The sequence below is a fragment of the Perca flavescens genome, chromosome 21 (genome assembly GCF_004354835.1).
Source record: "Perca flavescens isolate YP-PL-M2 chromosome 21, PFLA_1.0, whole genome shotgun sequence".
Taxonomy (NCBI): Eukaryota; Metazoa; Chordata; class Actinopteri; order Perciformes; family Percidae; genus Perca; species Perca flavescens.
Window position 1 is genome coordinate 8959851 of NC_041351.1, and position 23107 is coordinate 8982957.

Sequence of the window (23107 nt, forward strand, 5' to 3'; positions counted from 1 at the left end):
CGGTCCTTTATTCTACTGCTGTGTGTGTGTATGTGTATGTGTGTGTGTGTGTGTGTGTGTGTTTTGTGTGTGTGTATCAGTCAGTAACCTGTCTACCTCTGTGTGCATACAGTATGCATGCACTTGAGTGAGTGATGGGGTCAGAGTGCGTGCTTGTATGGAAGGTGGAGGTGGAGGTCTGTTGTCTCTGTTTCAGAACCTTCTTCCTGCCTGTCACGAGGCTGCACAGATGAGGTATCTGCAGGGACCTCGGTAAAGCCCACAGCTCTTTTTTAAAAGCAAATCAGGTGTAAAGCTCAGATGTCACATTTCATTTGTAAATGAATGCTGGATGACTCAGACCCGTAGCAAAGAGAGTGACCTTTCTAACGACGGATAGAAAGCCTCAAATTTGTTCATTAGCAGACGGCTGAAAGCTTCGCCATAGTGTATGCCTGGGGTTTAATTGGACATTAACTAATGTAGACCTGTGTAACGCTTCTTACATAAAACATTTGTGCTGATGGTAGTTCAGTCTCCTAGTGTGTCTGTCTGACTTGAACGATAACAAAAGGTTACAACCAGGGCAGCAAGTAGTAATTAGTAATTAGCAAGTAGTCAATTGACTGAAGGAGTACTGCATTAATTTAGCACTGATCCTCCATAACACTGTCAGACTCCCCATGGACAGTAATAAAAAGAATAAAGAACAAAATAGGTGCAACAGTTCCATCAGAGATTCAGGCGCGTTATGCTAGTCGTGGCTAATGTAGCCTCAAGTGGACATGAGGAGTGGCTACTTTGGATTCGGCAAACCACTTACTCAGTTGTTTATGGACACATGCTCACTAAAATGTTCCACGAAGATGAGAGTAAAGTTTTTGCATTAAACTATTTATTAAAACCACTCAAAACAGTGCAGAGAAAACTTACGGCTCTGTTGCGCGACGTCTCGCAGAAAACAGAGCTCTCACTCAACAGTCAAGGTAACAACAACAACAACAACAGAGATTATGTCACCAGCGGGCCAGATCTGCCCCCCCTACATTCCCCTGACTGGCAGAGAGATGGGGGATGATAGAGTCGCTAATCCAACTGCCAACTGTACACAATCAATTTGAAACATATATATCCACGGTGCGTACAGGATTATGGACGCCGGCGCCACTGATAAAAACATTATGCCTGACTCTGTTCACTCTATTCCCAACAGTCTTGTTTTGATTTCCCCCCCTACTCAATATGACATGGCTTTTTAATTTAATCGGCAGGTAAACTGCTTTGAATGGAGCCATTATGATAATTGTATTTTCCATTGGAGTGAACCATGACATGAACCGTTTCTGAATGAACGGAATGTGGATTGGCTATCAACTAACAGCAGAGGGCTAGTCACATATAATATAAGTTACACCAGACGCATAGATTTTGGATCCATCTATTCTAGCAATGAAAAAACTTAACTAACTGGACGTGGATCCCCTCAGAGGATCCTGTCCAAAGAGCACAACCACTGTGCACAGTATGTTATGAGGTTGTTACCATGTCACCAATGGACAAGGACATACAAGCTCCATGAGGACCATGTTTACCAGCAACCCTCACTGTTGAACCGGTCCCTCTTGGAGACCATTTAGCAGTACCAACGGTGAGTGTGTGATGATGATGATGGGAGTGCAAATGATAATGACAGGGCTCCACACTAACTTTTTGCCTTGGTTGCACTGGTGTGCCTAACTTTTTTTATTTAGGTGCACCAGCACAAAATTTAGGTGCACCCAAATTTTTCCTTGCATCGCCGTAACACTGAATGGCGATACGCGATATATAGCTCTGTATTTTTTTACAAAGTGGAGAAAATGTTCAATTTTAAGTCAAAGCCACTTTTCACAAGCTCTTATTATTAAAACAGATTGTGATTAAAATAAAATGCAAAGACAGGGTTTCCTTTACCAGTTTGAAAATATACAGCTGCAACACATAAATGAAAGTTATCTAAAATGTAATGAGCATACTGGCTGCAAAGCTGCTGAGGTGTTTCCTCGTTCAGTGTCGGCTGATTGAGGCAGTAGTAGGCATACAGAATAGCTGAACTGCTGACATAGTGGTTCAGATTTCCCTTTAGTGTAACAGTGCTGGAGGAAAACATTATGCAAGTGTGAGATTAGTTGGCTGTTCATGCGGTTGAAGGATTTTAATAGAGAACACTTCTAGAAAGAGGTTATCCATGGCGCTGAGACCTGATTTGTTTGTGTGTCTTCTCAGAAGTAATTCAATTACAAGTCTTAGGACAACATCAACACTTGTGTCTGTCATTAAAATAGGCTTGAACACAGGGGATTAGAGCATAGCAGTAGGCAGGTAGATATAGTGCTGACACAGCCACCATAATAAGGCTTTGTTATTGTCTCCAGCTCAATCAAACCAGAGCTAAAAAATATTTTTATTTGAGTCTCCATGTCGACTTTACCTGTATTGTGTTGATTTTTATACCTGAATAGCATAGTTCATACTGTAGTATGGCTGAGGAGAGAATTACAAACTGACAGGTATGCTGTTGGGTCTCTATGGGGTTATATCTGGTCCACTCAGGTTATTGAGACAGTTGGGTTGTGGGAATCTGCTGTTTACTTATGTCTTGAAAAAGGCTTACTTTGGCTGCTCTGGCTGGCATTAATGAAGGAGATATAGTGAAGTAGGTAACAACACTGGGATGTTGTGAGATTATATACCACAGAATGGCTCAATCTGATTACCTATAACTGTCACCCCTGCCCAAGTCACACGCGGATATATGCAGATATGTACTGTACATACAAAGAACTCCAATCCCTTCCACACGCACAAAGATTACTTTGTTTATGAGACAGGCAGACAAGTGATAGCCATATGGCCTACACATAGCGCTCAGACAGATTAGCAGGGTGCCGGTGGCTGACTTGGCCGACTGGATGGGAGTACCCAGATCTGGCCCTCCTGGACGAAAACAGACAACTTGAAGTTGAGCTAAGTCTGCGGAGATGAGCTCATTGGATGGGTTTTAGCTCAGGTTAAGCCGTGTGCCACCTGCTCTTTTTCTTTCTCTCTGGCTTTACTCAGCCTCAGGGGATTGCTGCCTTTCATGGACCACCTATTGCGCTCAGTGGGCTTTTCTTGTCCTCGAGTGGGAAGTACACAGGTCAGAGGTAGTGAGGTGGATTTATCAATGAGATATTAAACCCATCAGGTTAAACTATTTGTTTTCAGTCAAGATAGTAATACTGAGACTGAAACTGACGTAGGAAGAGTAAACGTGATATCAATAGAAGATAAGTTGAAAAAATATTGTGGATGAGTGTAATGTATGTACACCTTCATTGGGGTAGGAGACAAAGTATTCTGGCCGGCTTGGGAAAAATGAAGAAATTGGCCCAAAACTAGTGTTGTCTGGGAGACTATGGACAGTGAAAACTACAAAAGAACACCCATGGAGTCCAGATACTGTTTAGAAATGGACATCACAAAAAGTTACAGTTTCACTGTATGTTGTAACATCTTTAACGGTCAAAAGTAGATGAGAAACGTCTAGAAACAGGGAATAAGGAACGTTGTGACGTTGCGGTTTTGTTCATTACGGCAGTATGTTTTGGTTCCTGCTTGTAGCTGTATTTTAATCAGGAGGCACTTCATTTAAGAGTGAAATAAGTGAAGTTGAAAGTCAAACCCAAAGCGCAACGGGGGCAATGTATAATGCAACGTGTGAACTGCAAGCTCTGTAGTAAATTGAAAATGCAAACACCCATTTACATTGATTTCATACATCCATTCTAAAATAAGGTGACCCTGACAAAAAAAATCTAAGCTATTGCCACTGTAATAAAAGTATTTTAAGTCTTTGAATTTTATTTTATTTGGATTTCGGAAATAAACCGAAGTTGTTTCCCTCAAAATATTTAAACCCACCGATATGGTCCTTTGATAGCAGACTTGATCTGAATTACGGTTATTAAAAACTGATAATTTATTATTTTTTGCCACTATGTTTATGGACAAAATGTTGGTTTATACCAGCTCCAAGAGTGCCATTTACTCTTACTTATTCTGTTTGTTTGACTTGGCTGTTCAGAAAGAAATTATTTTACTCACAAAATATAAATATCACAAAGCTCAGGGAATTAGTACAGTGTCACATTTTGTTGTCAGTTAAAATTAAGAATAAGAATGAAGTTGTTGTTACTGAGAGAAGGCTAACCGTGGCCGAACAGTGTTTTCCGTGTTTTACTAAAGGACCAAGAGATGTGATGTCATCTCTCCTTAAGAGGCTAACAGGGAAGCTATGCTTATCCTCCAAGGGATAAAGATGGTTGCTTAACCTCGTGAAAGAGCCACCCGAGAGGACCATTTTATATCACTGCCGATTTTACACTACTTACAAAAGACACTTGATAGAGATTTAGAGCATACATTAGATAGGACAACTGATCAAAATTAGCTATACACTACAGAATACACTTAATTCCTCTAAGCATATTTTTGACCTTTAGTACATTTACACAGATCAGGTTCCTTATTCCAAAACGTGTTTTTAAGGGCTTGCCAGTGGTGATAAAGTCATTGCAGTATTCAAGTTTGTAAATATATGTTCATAGACATGTAGATCTAAATGTCTTGCTTGTAGGAATACGCGTTAGCCCTTGAACTTGTTAAGCATGTCTTCGGCGGGGCTGGCCTGTCAGTAGCACACAGTGGGGAATGCTTTATGGTGAAGCCTTGTCTCCATGGAGACACATAGACAAGGTCAGGGCCATTGTTTGTTTTTTTTGTTCCTGTTCCTCAGTAGTACACTCCTACATATGGAAGAATAAGAAAAAAACAACCGGGGAACAAATTTATATCTATGTTCCCATAGATATGTTTTTTTCTTTTCTTTTTTCCATGTCTGCAGATGAATTGGCTATAATAAATATGTTCTTAGAAGGAACATTTGTACGCCTCGATTGTTGGCAGATTTCTCAATGCTATTTGGTGTGGACTGTAAATGTAGTAGCAATAGATATCACACAAGGTATTGATGGTGGCATTTCATTCTGAGGATATATCTGAAGAAAAAAAAACAGATGGTTCATTCTGATCTCAGAGAGAGAATGTCAGCCAGCAGACAAACAAAAATACCATTTTGCCTCTTGGTTCCTTTGTAAAGATCGAGTCCTTTAAAAACAAGCAGCATTCAGCCCGGTCCATGTACAAGTCTACTTGATTACAGTACGCTATGAATTGGCACATTCAAGTACAAAGTACAAAGCACCTCACCTCAAGTGCTCAGTAGAGTTTCTGCCACCCTCTACACCGGTCTGTCAATAAAAGGAAATTCAAGGGAGGGGAGGGGAGGGTGTTGAGCCTCCTTAATGCCTGGGGAGTGAAGGTTTTTGCCAGTCTGATGGAACAGGCTTGCATGCTCCGGTACCGTCTCCCAGATTGCAAGAGGCTGAAGAGGCTGTGTGAAGGGTGGCTGAGGTCACCCACAATGCTGGTTGCTTTGCGGGTGAGCTGGGTTTGGTAAATGTCCAGGAGTGAGGGGAGTGGGACTCCCAATGATCCGCCCAGCAGCCTTCACTGTGCGATGCAGGGTCTTAACGGTTGGAAGCAGTGCAGCTCCCGTACCACACATTGATGCAGCTGGACAGGATGCTCTTAATGGTGCCCCTATAGAAGGAACACATGATGGGTCGGGGGGCTCTTGCTGGGACTTCGTGGCCTATGATGCAGTGTTTGTTGTCCAGGAGAGGTCCTCACTGAGGAATTTGGTGCTGCTCACTCTCTCCACAGCAGCACCGTTGACGGTCAGTGGGGGTTCCGGGGTGGGACCTCTCAATAACCACTTTCTTGGTCTTGTCAGTGTTCAGGAAGAGGTTATTTCCGCTGCACCACGTGGCCAGTTGGTTGACCTCCTTCTTGTAGTAGGTCTCGTCAGTTTTGGAGATGAGACCCACCACGGTTGTGCCGTCCACAAACTTCACGATGTGGTTGCTGCTGAAGGATGGAGCGAAGTCATGGGTCAGCAGCGTGAAGAGCAGGGGGCTGAACACTCAATCTTGGGGGGCCCCATGCTCAGAATGGAGGTTCCTGATGTTGATGCCGACCTGTACCGCCTAAAGCCTCTCACTAAGAAGTCCAGCAGCCAGTCTCATAGTGAAGTGCTGAGCCCCAGCTGGTCCAGTTTGCAGATCAGCTGCTGAGGGATGATGGTTTTGAATGCTGAACTAAAGTCTATGAACAGCATTCTGACGTATGAGTTTTTGGTATCCAGGTGGGTGAGTGCTGAGTGAAGAGCAGAACTGATTGCATCCTAGGGCTGAACGATTAATTGCATTTGCAATAATATCGTGATATGTTAAAACGCGATTTTCTAAGCGATTTGGTCACGTGACTCGCAAGAGCAAATCAGTCTGCACTCTGCAGAGAAAGCATCAACTTAGCACGCTAACGCTACGCCGTACCTTGAGCAGATTTCTTTAATTCAAACAACTCTGAGTTGTAGTTTAAAACTTTTACAGCCATTTTAATAAAATGAAGGGTTTTATTCGGGCTCGAGTCCATGCATGCAGTTAATGGATACAGGCATGCAGAACTGAAGGCACGGTTAGCATCGATTAGCTCTGATTAGCAGTTAGCTCCAGTTAGCTAGCTCCGTTATAAAGATATGGAGTGGAGGAGACTGCCGCGGAGAGGGGTAACAACCAGACTCTGATAAATGACGTTTGGAGAGCTTTCACAGCAGCGTGGCTTCAACGGTTTTATTAGTACAGTTAATCCCACGGCTAGACCAGTAGCAGCATGCTATTACTAACGTAACGATAGCCTCTCTGAGCAAGTGCAACGTTGACGCTGTCATGCACGCGGCACGCAACTTCATGAGGGGAGGGAGGGGCCGGAGGCAGCTCCTCTGTGTGCGCTGTAAAAAAAAAAAAAAAACTATTGTATATACTGTATATACTATATTTTTACTTATTTAACTGTCTAGTAAAGTTCAAAGACAGTGTTTAAAAAGTGCAATCCACACAAAAAAATCGCAATTAGATTATTTTCAAAAATAGTAAAGCCCTATTGCATTTACGGTGGATCTGTTACCTCGGTATGCAAACTAGTAGGGGTCCAGGATGGGGGGGAGAGTAGATTTTATGTGAGCCATGACTAGCCTTTCAAAGCACTTGATTACTGATGATGATGATGGGGGTCAGTGCAACGGGGCAATAGTCATTGAAAGGGGATGGAGAGGGCTTCTTTGGAACAGGTTTGATTCTGGTGGCTTCGAAGCACAACGGAACAACAGCCTGACTCAGAGAAGCGTTGAAGATGTCCGTGAAGACATCTTTGAGCTCCTCTGCACAGTCCTTTAGCACACGACCAGGGATGTTGCAACTGTCCTGATTGTAATGGAGAGTGAGCAATCACAAAGGTTCAAAATCTGCATAAATAAAAACCCAGTTCCCTTGTTGTCTTAATGTTTCCACACCTTTGGCTGATGGAAATGTTCTCTACAACACAGTCCATCACCATAATAGCCTAGTAAAAAATCTGGGGGAAAACGTGAAAAAGGGCACACTTTGTCCATGCAGAGGCTTTTTTTACGAGGCTGAGTGTTTGAATAGCTTCACGGTTGAACAAGTGAGGGAAAGGAACTACAAATAACCATGTCCTTTTTAGCTGTGAAGATTTAACCTCCACACAGAGAAATAGAGCCAGGAACGAGACCTGAACCTATAATGGCAACAGGGGGACAGCTGAGAGACACATAAATGAACAAGAAGCACAGAAGAGTTTATTTTAAGTCACACACAGAAGGTAGTCCTTTATACTTTTTTTGCAAAGCTAGGTTAACATTTCAACACAATTAGACTGTCTGAGCCCGGAAAGAATTCTCTGCTTCCGTGCTACACTCGGTTTTCTCCTGATCCCTGCCCCTCCCTTGAGTCTCTTTTACAAAGATGGCTATTGTGTGTGCGTCTGTGCATGTTTGTGTGAGTTGTATGTGATCCCTGTCATTGGCCTCTCTGCTCTTCCACTTCTAATCTCGTTGAGTGGGCAAGGCGTGGCGACTCACCTCAAGCGGCCTCTGAATGAGACTAGATGCTGGAGTGGCCTCTGCTATGGGTTCTTCTGAACAGCTTTTAGTTCTAAAATAAACACACTTATTGCCGCCAAGTAACCCCTCTGGGAGCACAGCTAGGCTTTTGCTGTAGTTCATTATACAATTCAGCTGTTACATCATCATCATCATCATCATCATCATCATTTTATCTATTTATCCTGTTATCGGATAACATAGATTACGGAATACATTATAATAAAGGATGTGATGTAGCAGGTGTGAATTGTGCCCTTGCACGTCTTATGGGTCCTTCTGCCATCCACTGGGGGTTGATGAAAAGGAAGGAACTACCCAAAGGGCTTTACAACTAATTATGTTACAGATGATGCCAGCACAACATCCTTTCTGTTTTAGGGGAGAAGCAAAACTGAGGGCACATTATTTGGTGCAGCCAGGAGGAGGCCTCGGGGAAGACCCAGGAGGCGGAGAGACTATGGGCGTTTCTCAATACCAAGAATGCAAAGTACGGACTTGTGTTCTTGGAAGAATAAACTCGCAAGTTCACAAGCACAGAAAACGCTGTTAACAGTTTGAGACGATGCGTTCTTCCTGTTATTGCTCAACACCCCCAACACAGAGGCTACCTGCAAGGCTCCAAAATAACAGCTAGATATAAAAACCACAACAATATAACCACTTTGTATTAAAACAATCTCTGGACAAGAAAACTTCATAATGCTACAACTATTGCAATAATATTGAAAAATAAAACTAATTGAGCTTTAATTTTATTGTTTATGGTTTAGCTCAAACACCCCTTACTTATTCAAAAGAGTGGAACGCGATCCCTATTATTAGTGTACGTTTAAGTCAGTTTAAATAAAAAAAAACAATAGGCATATGCACTGGTGTGTCCTATGTGTTCCTATTAGTATTATGTGGAATTTTCATTTCTATATTATTGTAGTGCACTGTATATGCCCAGGGAGATGGAAATTAGAAATTCAAATTATAAAGGTTGGTGTCTCCCCTTTAGTGTACATAACATGTCATAGCATGTTACCACTTTATGTACAACTGTTCATTTATTATACAGACTGAAACTCAACTTCTAATAAATCAGAAAACAAATAGCCTACACCAAAAATATGAACGAAATACAAAATATAATGTAGGCTATAGCCTATGGCATAATTTAAACAAGTCTCCCAAAAAGAAACGGGTGTATCTCATAGACTAATAATATACAGTCTATGGTATATCTCTCCTCTGCCTGCTGTGCTGTGTGTGTGTGTGTGTGTGTGTGTGTGTGTGTGTGTGTGTGTGTGTGTGTGTGTGTGTGTGTGTGTATGTGTGTGCTTGTTGAGTTTAACTCCAAAAAGACAGGTTCCCGTTAATCTTATCATGGACACGTGTTGTGATATTTAAACAAACGATCCGTCAACGGCGAAATAAAAGCCTCTTATTTACGGAACCGGTCTAAAAGACCTCCGGGGTCCTACAGCAGGGTCTCCGAGTGTGACTGTCCGAGCACCGAGGTAGTGGCCCTGGCAGGCGCAAGATGGAGGCCGCGTCAATTTATGGAGTTCCGAAAACTCAGAAAACTTTGGAGCAAATTGTCAATTTGGCAAAGATTTTCGCAAGACTGCCTATATTCGAAATCTAAACCTTTCATTTCTCGCCTAAAATGTTCTCAGAAGTGAATTTAGTGATGAATAAGATGGCAACATTTTTTAAAATTGTCCCGTTTTTGGGCTGTCTATGTACTGGAAATCCAACCATCATTGAATGCCGAAATGAATGTTGGTATACAGGTGCTGCGAAGTTCATGCAAGTTCCCAACCGATGTATCCTCGATAAATGAGCGTGTCAAGAATACATCCGGGAATTTTAACTGTTCTTGGCGAAATGGGAACTTGTGTATTGGGACAGTACTTTGGCAACACGAGATGACGTTTCACAGGGACACACAAGAGCACACGTCAATAGAAGAACACATATTGGGAAACGCCCTATATCTCCACACTGGCCTGGGAATGCCTCGGGATCCCCCAGTCAGAGCTGGTTAATGTTGCTTGGGAAAGGGAAGTTTTGGGTCCCTTGCTGGAGCTGCTGCCCCCGCGACCCAACGCTGGATACGTGGAAGATGGATCATTTGGTGCTGCGTATGTGTGTGCTCTTTTCTGTGTAACAGAATCAGGAGTACAATGTTCCTCTGCTTCCTTCCATGACCCCCTAATACCATTTTACACAAGCAGGAAGTACATGCCAGCCAGGGCCATAAATGTGCCATCTTTATTGGGTTCCTGGCCAGAAAGACAGGCATGGATTGGTCAGTTGTAACGTAGCGAATAGGTCGTAAATTGATTCTCACCACAACCAGCATGCATATCATAGCCAAGTGTCACAGACAAAGTATACTATGTGAGAGCTATAAAAAATACACACTAAGAATATTAAATGTAGAAAAGGAAGAGTTGTATGAAACAATGTGTGGCGAGTGGGAAGAGCAACAGGTGGCAAATCAGGACAGAGAAAAGAGCTGGCACTGAGACGGACATGGGTGGAAGGGTGTTTACAAAGACAACACCCCCCATATGTCTTGGGTTCTAAGGAACCGGTGGGAGCAAGTCTCTAAGGCTGTTTTCCGTGTAATACCCCAGTCACAACAACATGTCTGGTAAGGCTCATCCACAAGGCTGCCATTTCCAGAAAACGAAACAATGGAAATTTTTGAAGGGACTTAACTCTATTGTCCCCAATTACCTTGTAGCCAGTCAAACCAACAACACACTGTTACTTAAACCAAATACACATTAACATAATAAGATACATAAAACATATAGAAACGTGAAATCTAATGCTAAAACCTAGCTCACATAAAACAATACCAAATGTCAGCATAACACAAAACCTAGAGTATATCCAAGGTTCATCCACAGTATAGAGCACAGCTGAGTATGTGTACAGATGAGGCTAACAACTTAGACCAGGTTTTATATATATATATATATATATATATATATATATATATATATATGGTTTGCAGGTACAATAGATCAATGTACATCATTGATTTGTCGTAAGAGAAAATGATACATATGCACCCAAAATATTTTTCCAGTGCTTTCTGAGCTCTCTCACCACCATCTGCATACTAAATGATATCAGCACACTCTAAAATCAAGCAGATCTTTAAAAGACACTTAATTTTGGCCCTCTGCATACATAAAAACCCACTGTGTGTCTATTTTTCATCCACCCAACAATTTTGCTTTCTGGGTAATGAGCTCTCTCACTGTCTCATGGGGCTGCTAGCATTCATGGCTATTCTTTTTATTCTGTTTTTCTTTACTCTAGTGCATGCAATCTTTCATCTTCAAAAAACAGAGTGCAGTGTATTTTGTAAAAGTTTATTGCGTGCTGTGGCCGCAGAAGATTTGAAGCTACTTGGAAACACTAATGGCTGCTTTTGTGTTTCACACAAATGACATCTCCCACTCTGTCATCTCTAATGGAAGCAAAATGGACTAAGATGCCTGGAAATAGCATGCTGTTTAGCAGCCTAATTACCTTAACCGAGGAGGTTGTGCTTTTGGGATTGTCTTTTGTTAGTTTGCAGGATATCTTAAAAATGTTGGTGTTATAAAATATCTAAAATGTGGGGATTTTTACACCTGTTTGAAATAAAAACATCAGACACAATGACACTTAATATCTTTTATTATTTTATGTTGAGGTTGACATTAATGGCAACATTAGAACACCCTGGACCCTCCACATCTTCACACTTAATTGAGATCCCAAGGGTTCAATGAATTGCTTTCGTGGATGACAAATGGCTGTATTGTTCCTTGTATCCTTTGTAACCATCTGTGCCTGTGCTATCCAATAACACACCTGTGCGACATGCCCTCACAACTGAAAAGACGAGGGCAATGAGCAAGGGAGAAAAAAGGACAGGTGGCAGAAAGAAAGAAAGAAAGAAAAGCGATGCCTGTCATCCATTTCTTGATCTTTCAAGATCTCTTGTTGCGATGCGTAAGTGGCTGGGAATCCTATTGCAAGTGTGTGCATCTGCAGGTGCACATATAAGTGTCCGAGTCTGAATTACAGCGACCCCCTTCTAACTGCACTGATCTGGCAGTCGTTTGCCACAGCCAGACGTCTTATGTAACCCCAAATGAAGAGCGGACCTTGCTATCAAGCACCCTGTATCAGGTACACTGCGAATCCAACACACACCTCCAATCATCTAGTGCCCCTGAAACAGGATATACAGTAGCATTGTTGGGGTGCAGAGAGGGCAGCTCTGAGGTTTTCTATCAGATAACCAGCCGCAATTGTGCCCGTTGGACTTTCCAAAGCTTCGGTTGCGTTTCTGAAAGAGCAGCTTGAAAGGTTGCCCCGTAAAGGTCACTGCTTAGACCTGATTGCTTTCTTTTTGTGATCTTTATCCTTTGCGGTATTCTTGACGCAGCACCCAGATGTCATTACTTAACGACTCTGCGGGTTATGTCATTAAATGCATGCAGAGAGCCCAGCTGTCCACACACACAGTGTAGCCAGTTGCCCGAGGACCAAGTGATAATTTTTAGTGTAAATTGCTAACTATTTTCCAAAGGATTTTTAATACTGTGAGAGGGAGTTTTTGAAATAAATCCCACTCAACTGCCAATAACCATGTGTATTTTCATACACATCTAGATCCAATTCGAATACAAATCATACAGCCATGCTGGAGCCTTGAGGATGATCCCCAGTTCCACGCAAATTTACAAACCTGAATTGGAAAACATGCTTCCATGGTAACAATGTCACAATGTCACATGGAGATGAGGGTTAAAACGGGGAAAACAAGATGCAAAGATTCACATGCTCTTTAGATATGACACACCGATACATGACCAACAGATAAAAGCCCCTCTTAATCTCTCCAAGACATGTGTGGTCAACCTTATGAGCGTGATAAAAAATGTAACCTTTTGACCTTTGAAACCAAAGTAATAAAGAAAAGACATAAATGTAAGCAATACAATGTGACACCAGTGTGTACAGGTGGTATCGCTCTAATTCAGACCCTTTCTGCTTGTTTTTGTTTAAAAAGAACATTTCCTTCTCCGTCTGCTGTCTTTCTCCTATGAGTTTCTTATTTATATTTTTTATCTGGCTTCATTTGTAGGAGCTGTATTCATCTGCTGAAGTGACTACTTATCTTCTGGTTAATCACACACACACTATTAAAGGTGCTCTATTTGACATTCAGAGCATTAATATAGCAGCAAACATCTATTTGCTATGTAAAGATAAAGTGAATTAATGGCATCCTGAGCAGAGAATGAAGTCACACTCCCGCTGTACCCCTATTAACACTGTCAGCTCTGTAAGCATTGCTAGAGAGGGGGTTAGATTTTTAAGTGGCATGTGACACGTGCCAATGGCATGTACCATTTTTTTCCTAAATCCAACCCAACCCCATTCTTCTTTTCCTAATTCCAACCGTTTCTTCTTTTCCTGAATGCAACCCGCGTGTCACGTAGCCTCGCGATAACGCGCCACTTGGCTTTAGGAAAGTGGCACATGCCAGGACATTCCACTTCCGGCTGCCACATGCCACTTAAAAATCTAACTCTTACTGCATTGCTAGCCGCCGCTATTTGCTTGTGATGTCAGAGGTGAGAGCTGCATGCAGACAATCTCTATATGTCGTATATAGCACCTTTAACAAGATATTTCTTCCAGTCTTACCTGCTGTCAATGAGACCAGATGGAAGCTTATTTGTGGTGACCATGGAGAATAAATACTTTACTGATACAAGACAGGGAAACATTAATTTAGCTTCTAATCAAACTTTGTGTGTTATTACAATGTGAGTAACAGCCAGTGAACTGTAGGCCCTTTGAATAATTGAGATTTCCATTGCCTTTTTGTCATTTTATTAGTGATCCGAGCCATCAGTTAGTTGCCAGTGCCTATAAAAGCGGTTGATGTCTACACGACTGCTGACTTTTGTTGGTCGTCTTGGCAGCATTTGCCACTTGGCACACAGTAGTGGAGCGAGTCAGGGAGAACCAACCAGGGCAGGCTGGCTTGTGAAACAGTACCACATCCAGGCTTTGAATTATGGATCCACGGTGGGAGCTAGCAGTGCTATAATCAGCAGGATGGCCAACCAAGTCAACCCTGCTGCTTTAACGACCACAACAGCAGGTCCTGCTGATTAGAAATGCCATCAGCCAAAAAAAGGCGCTGGGCAAGGGGGCTCTATCGCACCCCACTGCTTTTTTATGGCATGAACTCCATCACGCTAATTGGTTTCATGTCGCTGCATACGCAAGCTGTTGTTTTGACTTTGGCTGATCTTTGTGAGGATATGAATATTTTAGGAGTTTCTTTTTTCATAGCCACAGTGTGTAAATTCACACTCTGACCATTTGTTTTGTCAGCCCCCGGGGTCAAGTTAAATTTAATCAAGCCCTTCATCCAAATGAAAAGTGGCTATAGCTTGTGATGTCCATTGTCACTGTGAACACTGCTAAAAATGACACCACGTTTACAGAGGTTGTTGACCAGGAAAGTGCTTTGCTTTTCACTTCACTTGGTTCCCTTTTGCCCGCTTCTTTCAAAACTGATGTCTCCTTTAGTGGTGGCCATGAATTATTCAGTGAAAAAGGTATAAGTAGAAAGAGCAACAAGACACAATTTAGACCCCAGTGGAAAATCTGACCTTGACATCATTCAAATGGACCGTAGTTGAGAGATTTCTTTGTCTACTATTATTCGGAACTTTCATGGTCTTTGAAAGATCACTGTTAACAAGCTGAACTAGTGAACCAGTCACTGCTTTCCTGATTGAAGTGAAGAAGAAGATATTCAATAGTAGCTGAAGGTCAGACAGAATTAACCACCATAATGGACGTTTAGAAATCATGCTCTACTCACACTGTTTATATCTTGTAGTACTAGTATTTATTTATTTGGAATTTATAGAGTGTGGTCTAGACCTACTCTATCTGTAAAGTGTCTCAAAAATAACTTTTGTTATGATTTGATACTATAAATAAAATTGAATTGAAATTGAATAGTACTGCCAAATGATAATTAAGCGAAATAATTGTCTGCCTGGACTGGCTTTCAACATAAAAAGGTTAGACGATTAATATGAGGTTAGAGTAACGGATTCATAGTCAAAAAGACAAATATATAGCTAATACATCTGCTCTTATGCCTTGGTCTTCATATTAGATTCACAGCCAAATATCCCAGAAATTAATTATCATTGCCATAGTAACAGCTTTCCCACTTTGTTCATTAACAGCGACACTAGAACATTTCTATTAATCTTATCAGGTTCTGTGTGTTTGCTGTATTGTGCCAGTGTTTATAGAGTGGTTGCTGTGCAGCTGTCCACTGACTCAGTTGGATTCATGATTAAGGTACAGCAATTAAAAGGGAAGAATCAGCCAGCTTTTCTAAGGCTGAGTCTGCCGATTCCATGTGCCTGATGACTAACTAATCTACCAATTATTTTTTTGATTAATAGTTTGGTCTGTAAAGTTTTCATTGAAAACTTTATCTTGTCTGATCAACAGTTCAAAACCGAAGATATTGAATATTAAATATTCCAGTGAAACAAAATAGTTGCCGATAAACCGTCTGTAGCTCTCTCTGTAATCGACTAATTGTTGCAGCTTGAATAAAGAACTGTTGCACTTTGGATGATAAAATAATCTGTTTAGTCTCTGAAGATGTTGAAATATTGTCTCAACATTGTTTAACCATCAAACGTCAGTCGTCAGTGCTGCATACAGTCAGTGCTGCATACACATAGATCATGAGCGTTGTAACTGCCTGAATGTTTTTAGTGTAAAAAATACAACAGACCTCCCGTGCACACACCCAAGCACGCTGCTTGTGTGGGAGTGTGCCGAGCCTCAGCTCTTGTGGTCAGTTATGCCTTTTGCCACGTTGCTTGCACAGACTTGCTTGTTGCAGAGGGCATGACATCCTGCTTTCTCAGTTGCTATGTGTGTATGAGTACACGTTTCCATGCAACTGTGTGAGAAAGAAAGAGGACGTGTTGGAGATTTAATGGTTTCCATGTTTCCAAATGCTCCTTAACCTGTCCTGTACACTAAACGTCAACACTGAACAGCTAAGACTGACCCGTACTTCACCCCGGACTCTTTGTTTATCAGAAGCCTCTTAATTTAACTCAGAGGCCAGTCCACTGTGAACGGCACCTATGTTGGAAAAGTCTGATCCCAGGAAGGTTACACGGAGTACATTATTGGCATCAAAATCCAGTCTTATGTTGCCACACAGTGTACTGTCATTAGAGACAGCATCTTACAGTCTTATTGGAAGACTTATTAGTGGTATAGAATCTGTCCAAGCAGCAGTTGCTATGTGTGGATGTTGGTTGGAGCTGTGGAAGATACTGTTACCCAAGAAACACAGATGACAGATGGGACTAGAGGTGTCATCAACACCCTTGGCCTTTAATGATTTTCCCAAGTGCATGCACACAGACAAAACTGTGCATGGATGAGCACACCATTTGATCCCTACTATACATGCAATTATGTAAGAGCATTGTTGCATGCTCATCAGCTTTCTCAAGGAACACAATTACACACACACACACCATGCATATTGCAACATGCATATGTTCACACTTAGCCGGCTAAGTTTACAAATGCACCTTTTTTTCTTCTTGCATCCACACTTAACTAATATCACAAACTGTGCTCTACACAAGTGGTACACATTTGAAATAACCATTTTTTGTGAATGAGGATACTGAAGCTTTTCCAAAAACGCAACCCGTTCTCACTCCGAACTCGTAAAATATGGATGCTTGGACAGTGGCTGTCAGCGCCAGCGCAAAAAGCACCCTTCAGCGTGTGTGTAGAACGCACCGGGCAGAGCAGCAGCTACACGGCGCTTGAAGACAATGTAGTATTAAGAGCGACAACGGCAGCAAGCCCAAACTTTATCAAGATTTAAAAGATGACTTTATCAGGAATTATTCAGGAATTACTATTTGCCTTGGTAAAGAGATACTGTATGAGCCGTAATCCCATTGTTACTTTATACTCAGTCTGACAAAAGAAACTCAGAATTAAGATGGAAACAGCTAAATTGTGTCTGCTGCTATATTAAAACATAATATATGACATCACATAGAGTGGGAGGAGATAGAATCAGAGGTGTACTGTAAACTGTAAACCAGCTACTGCTTACCAGATGATGGTTGTAATTCTCAACTTTGTTTTTTGCCAACTGTGTTTGTGACAATTTACAGTCATATCAACGGTTTAGGAGATGATAGCTAAATGCTCCTCCTGATTTAAAAATGCGGTATTTATTGTGAAATTGGTCAAAATGTATTTAAGATGTACACACCCCAATTCCAATAAAGTTGGGATGTTGTGTAAAATGTAAATAAAAACATAATATAATGATTTGCAAATCCTTTTCAACCTATTTTCAATTGAATACACTACAAAGACAAGATATATAATGTTCAAACTGTTAAAATTATTGTTTTTTTGCAAAAATTCACTCATGCTGTTGTAACGTGCAGAATGTGGCTTGGCATTGTCTTGCTGAAATTAGTAGGGACGTCCCTGTAAAAGATGTTGCTTGGATTGTAGCATATGTTGCTCTAAAACCTGTATATACCTTTCAGCATTAATGGTGCCTTCACAGATTTGCAAGTTACCCATGCCATGGGCACTAACACACCCCCATACCATCACGGGTGCTGGCTTTTGACCTTTAAGCTGATAGCAATCTAGATGGTCCTTTTCCTCTTTTGACCGGAGGACATGACGTCCATCATTTCCAAAAACAATTTAAAATGTGGACTCATCAGCCAACAGCACTCTTTTCCACTTTGCATTAGTCCATCTCAGATGAGCTTGGGCCCAGAGAAGCCGTCGGCGTTTCTGGGTGTTGTTGATATATGGCTTTTGTTTTGCATGGTAGAGTTTTAACTTGCATTTGCAGATCTGTAGAACTGTGGTAACTGACAATGGTTTTCCAAAGTGTTCCTAAGCCCACGTGGTAATATCCTTTACATAATAATGTCGGTTCTAAATGGAGTGCCGCCTGAGGGATTGAAGGTCACGGGCATTCAATGATGGTTTTCGGCCTTGTCGTTTACGTGCAGAGATTTCTTCAGATTCTCTGAATCTTTTGATGATATTATGGACTGTAGATGATGAAATCCCTAAATTCCTTGCAATTGTACGTTGAGAAACATTTTTCTTAAACTGTTGGACTATTTGCTCACACAGTTGTTCACAAAGTGGTGAACCTCGCCCCATCCTTGCTTGTGAACAACTGAAACGTGCGGTATACTAGCTGCAGCCAACCTGTCGAGCGCCAGTGTGACATCATGGGAGCATGGGAGCACGCGTGGTCACGACACTAGTTGCAGTCTTCTCCTGAACAGAGGAAAGGCTACCGACTTTGCTATTTCTACGGACTAGAAGAAGGTAAACAACGGCAGAACTGGCAGCAGCATTGACGTCAATGCTTCGATTTGATTCAATGACCTACTTCGTCGGATCAAGCCTTTCATTCACAATAATAGAGCTCATCTTAACCCAGTAGGTTTACAAGAGAGACTTGCAGAGTCCTGGCATCCGGTTACCCTCGAGCTCGTTCAGGCTTCCTGTTTCCGCTCTGTCGCCCGCCGCTAAATAAAATAGAGTGGTGCGCGCCCTCTGGATGCGCACTCAAAATCCTGACGTGCCAGCGAGATCTACGTCATTTTGACGTCACATTGGCACGCGCAAGCTCGGCTGCAGCGACTGCAAAACGGCCTTGAGCTCCTTTTATACCCCATCATGACACTCAACTGTTTCCAATTAACCTGTTCACCTGTGGAATGTTACAAACAAGTTAGCTGTTTTTTGAGCATTCCTCAACTTTCCCAGTCTTTTGTTGTTGTTAAGATGAATTGAATCCACCTTAATGTGAACATGGTCCTAGTGCTGCATGTTCCATCCTTCTGCAACTTAAAAGACTACAAACACATTTTTCTAACTATAGTCATATTGGTTCCAAAGGTCATCAGATTGGCTAAGACTAAGTAGCTTAAGGGCCTCTGATACTAAGAGAAGTACTCCCTTGTTCACAATATCTTTCCTGTGAAATGCGATCAATTGGTCCTCATCTTCTCCATGTAGGCCTACATGCCATAGAAACGCATAAATTCTTCTTGGAAATTATTTTTTTTTGAGCCACAGTAAATTAGTAAACTTGAAGGAAAACCAAGCAAGTGTTGCTTCATCTTTCCTCTCCCCCCATATCTCTCCACTTGAATTTCAATTGAGAGGCTTCAAAGTGAGCGGCTCAGTGGTTGAGGGGTTCATCAAACAAGCCGGGTAATTCAGCGTTACAGGCCTCAGAGGGCTCTCCAGGCCCGCTGCTGAACAGAGCTGGTCAGCTGAAATACCTGGCTATCTCCCATTGTCATACCTGAACGACTTGACTTTTCTGCCAGTTGCATAGCAGGAGATTCAAACACACAACTCTGTGAGGGGAATCATTTTCCTTTAGCTGTTGACAACCTGTCTGGCCAATTGCACCCACTCTGATTCAATGATTTGTCAACAGCATTATAATAGTTTCTTCTGATGTCGTGCTGTGTCATTTCTATTCAGAATTTGACCCTGAAATGTTCTTTTGGAGAGCTGTGATTCACTGATGATTGTGGGTTAAGCATTGGCTTTGTAAAACAGCACAATTGGAACAATGAGACATCTCAGTGTACACAGCGTGAATACACAAACTACTCAGACTATCACAAGCACAAATCAAACAATTTTTAGCAATTGCAACCAGCCGCTGATCTCTCTCCTCCATATGCTACAGTATGAAGGTCCTTGACACATGGGGACTGATGGTTGGGTCAATATGTTCTATGAACAGGACTCAGAGTATGGCAGATGGCTTGAGTGGCTGCGCATTTGCATACATGCATACAGATCTATGAAGTTTTCTGATCTGAACAGGGGCTGTTTTTGTCACAAGAACAGCCTGTGCATTGGAGCAGACACCTTTCATTGACATTTAGATGTCGTTTGACATTTCTCACAGTAGTTTACAATGAAATGTTGGAAGATGAAATACTGACTAAAAAGAAGACTAGTTCACGTTGGGGGACATCAAACAAAAAAGGTAGATAAACCTGCCAGAAGCTTAACACTGATTAATAATTGTCTGAGCTGATAACTATAACTGTCTGATGTATTTCCATTTTCCTGATGCACACCACATGGAAAGTGTTTTTAACAGATACAGACATCTGCAACAGACAGCTATCATTATAAAACACAATATATATATATATATGTATATATAATCCAAACAAACAGTAAATGATAACAGTAGCACTAGCTCCCAGTAAAATTGTCAGTCTGTGAGCCGTCCAATTCCAGCCAAATTTAAATGGGACAGTAATTTCATATTTCAGTAACGTAACAACTGTCTTTTTGGCCATTTACTTTTGCCACTTTTTCCAAGCTGAACCTCAGCTTATTGACTTGAGGGCAAATTTGCTCATTAGCGCAACTTTCCACTGTGATTGACAAAAGAAGTATCACGTTAATTGGCTGCTGAGAGGTCTTAACACCCACTCATACGGTGCTCATATGTTTTTTTTTCCATTCTCTTGTCTCTCTTTCCTTTCTTGCCTTTCTCTTCATCATTAGATGGTGGTTCTGAAGGACCCAATGGAGGACCCGGACGACATTCTGCGGGCCAACCGCTCCAGGGAGAAAACGTACATGTTTGATGTGGCGTTCGACTACTCAGCCAGTCAGGTCAGTCAACAGTAAAAGTTAAAACAAAAACAAAAACAAAAAGTAAAATCTAAACAAAGGTGCCAAAGCATTTGTGACCCTAGAATATGAGCGTGAACCTTTTAAGCTTATATTCTTCTTCCTTTGCAGGAAGAGGTGTACCGAGCTACAACCAAAGGGCTGATTGAGGGCCTCATATCAGGCTACAATGCCACCGTGTTCGCCTACGGACCCACAGGTTTGTGTGTGTGTGTTGCACAGAATCTACAACATTAACTGAGCACTCTGAATGGAGGTTTATCCTTCACTAATTACATGTTAGCTTCCTGGTGCATAATCTCGGGTCATCCTCTTTCTTTCTGAGTCAGCTAGCCAGCATACCCTCAGAAAAGGGCTAAGTCAAAGACTAATTAAGCTCCATCAAGTTATTCATCGGTCTCAGTGACTTCCTCTGCCTTCTGTCTCAGAGATTCACAGCTCTTTGTCTCCTGTTGTGGGGAAGTAAACACAGGGGTTTTAGTTTGTGTGTGTATGTGTGTGTGTCCAAAGACAGCACTTCAGCAAATCCTGAACATTCAGTAATACGGGCACAGTAAACACTTAACTTTAGCATTTAGCTTTTATTAGGTGGTTTGGTTTAAAAAGTAGTATTTACTTTTGTTAACAATGAGCATGATATCTTAAAAACTGCATTAATTCGCTTTCTTTTGGTTTTTCTTTTCTGTTTTCAGGTTGTGGAAAGACATACACCATGTTGGGGACAGACAAGGAGCCAGGCATCTACGTTCAAACGCTAAACGACCTGTTCCGGGCCATTGAGGAGACCAGTGACGATATGCTGTACAGCGTTTCCATGTCCTATCTGGAGGTCAGAATTTCATCTCACACAACTTTTTTTCATCACATAATCATCTAGCTAAAGAAGCCCTGAAGTGGGGCACGAAATGGTATAGCCATTTCCTTGATTGCTCAATCAGAGTTTAAAGATGTCTTTACATTTGAATTGTCTTTATCTATCTCTGTTTTTGTCATTGTCACAAGTAGAACTCCCTCTTCGCCGTCATCTGTTCACACTGATAAGATCTGTGGTTGTTAGCCAATGCCAATTGCAGGCAGATACTACTAGTCTCCTCTTACTTTTGCCTGGCTTTTGTTTCACATATGAAATGAGCTGAGTTGGCATCTACAGCCCTGCAGAGAAGCCCAGGCACAGATGAACAGACTTAGCATGTTATATCCACACAGGTATATGTGTGGGGTTTTGTGTGGCCTGTGTTTCTTTTATATCTTTTGTTGATGCCTTTTTTCATGTCTTGTGTAAATTGGTTTGAAGTGCCTTTGAATTGTTGACACAAATGTGCATTTGTGCTATTGATTAGCAGTTGAAAGAACAAAACTTGCTATGCATCGTACATAAACCAGTGTTTCCTTTAGGATTTTTTTTAGCAGTGGGGGCAGGTCTGTCCGAACAACAACCCCCTATTTTTTGAGGAACTATAGGGCACTTAACATCTACAACAGGTCTACATTTAGAACGGACCCACCAAGGTGAGGTTTTTAGTGGAGCTGTTCGTTTAATAGTCGACTCGGAAGAAAGTGAACGTTTTGACAATAAATTACATCAACACAACAGTATGTGGAGTTAAACTGGACGGCCCCAATAACCTCTGAATAGTTATACTTGTTAAATTGCAATGTGAGCGGCAGGATAATTTAAAAGGCAACCGCGACAAAAACTTTTTGTACAGCCCTATTTCTGATACCATGGTGGCAGAAATTTTGCCATTGTGGGCCGCCACTACAAAATCAACATAGAGGAAACACTGTAAACACACAAACATACAATTATCTCATACAAATGCAATCAACTACAGTTAACATTCAATAAACCTCATCCACCCCCTCATATTGTACATATATTCAACCCAGATTGCACATTTTCCCATTAAATCATGTTACTGTAGGTGTAGAGGGGCTTTTGTTGCACTGAAGCCCGCAGTACTTTCAGCAGTGATCTGTGGTCCTGTTGGCTTAGTGATTATCTCTGCCTTTGTCACTGGATGATGAACCACAGATAAGACAGCAGGCTGATGATGGCGGTTTCTCTGTGTGACTGCTGGCTGTGGTTCCAAACCTCATTACCGAGAAACAGGTACAGCTCAGACTGTGTTTAACGACAAAGCCCCTAATAGCACTGGGTACAATGGAGCTGGTTCACTTGACTCTGATAGCAGTAACTGA

At 41.7% G+C, this 23107-nt stretch overlaps 1 protein-coding gene across 1 annotated transcript in view; it reads left to right on the top strand.

Annotated features, from left to right (window-relative positions):
* kif19 (kinesin family member 19) overlaps positions 1–23107 on the top strand; it is a 38813-nt gene that overhangs the window by 2591 nt on the left and 13115 nt on the right. Inside the window, exons 3-5 of the mRNA XM_028568008.1 lie at positions 20777–20887; positions 21017–21104; positions 21598–21734. Coding sequence (XP_028423809.1) covers positions 20777–20887; positions 21017–21104; positions 21598–21734 — 336 coding nt within the window. The remainder of the gene's footprint in view (positions 1–20776; positions 20888–21016; positions 21105–21597; positions 21735–23107) is intronic.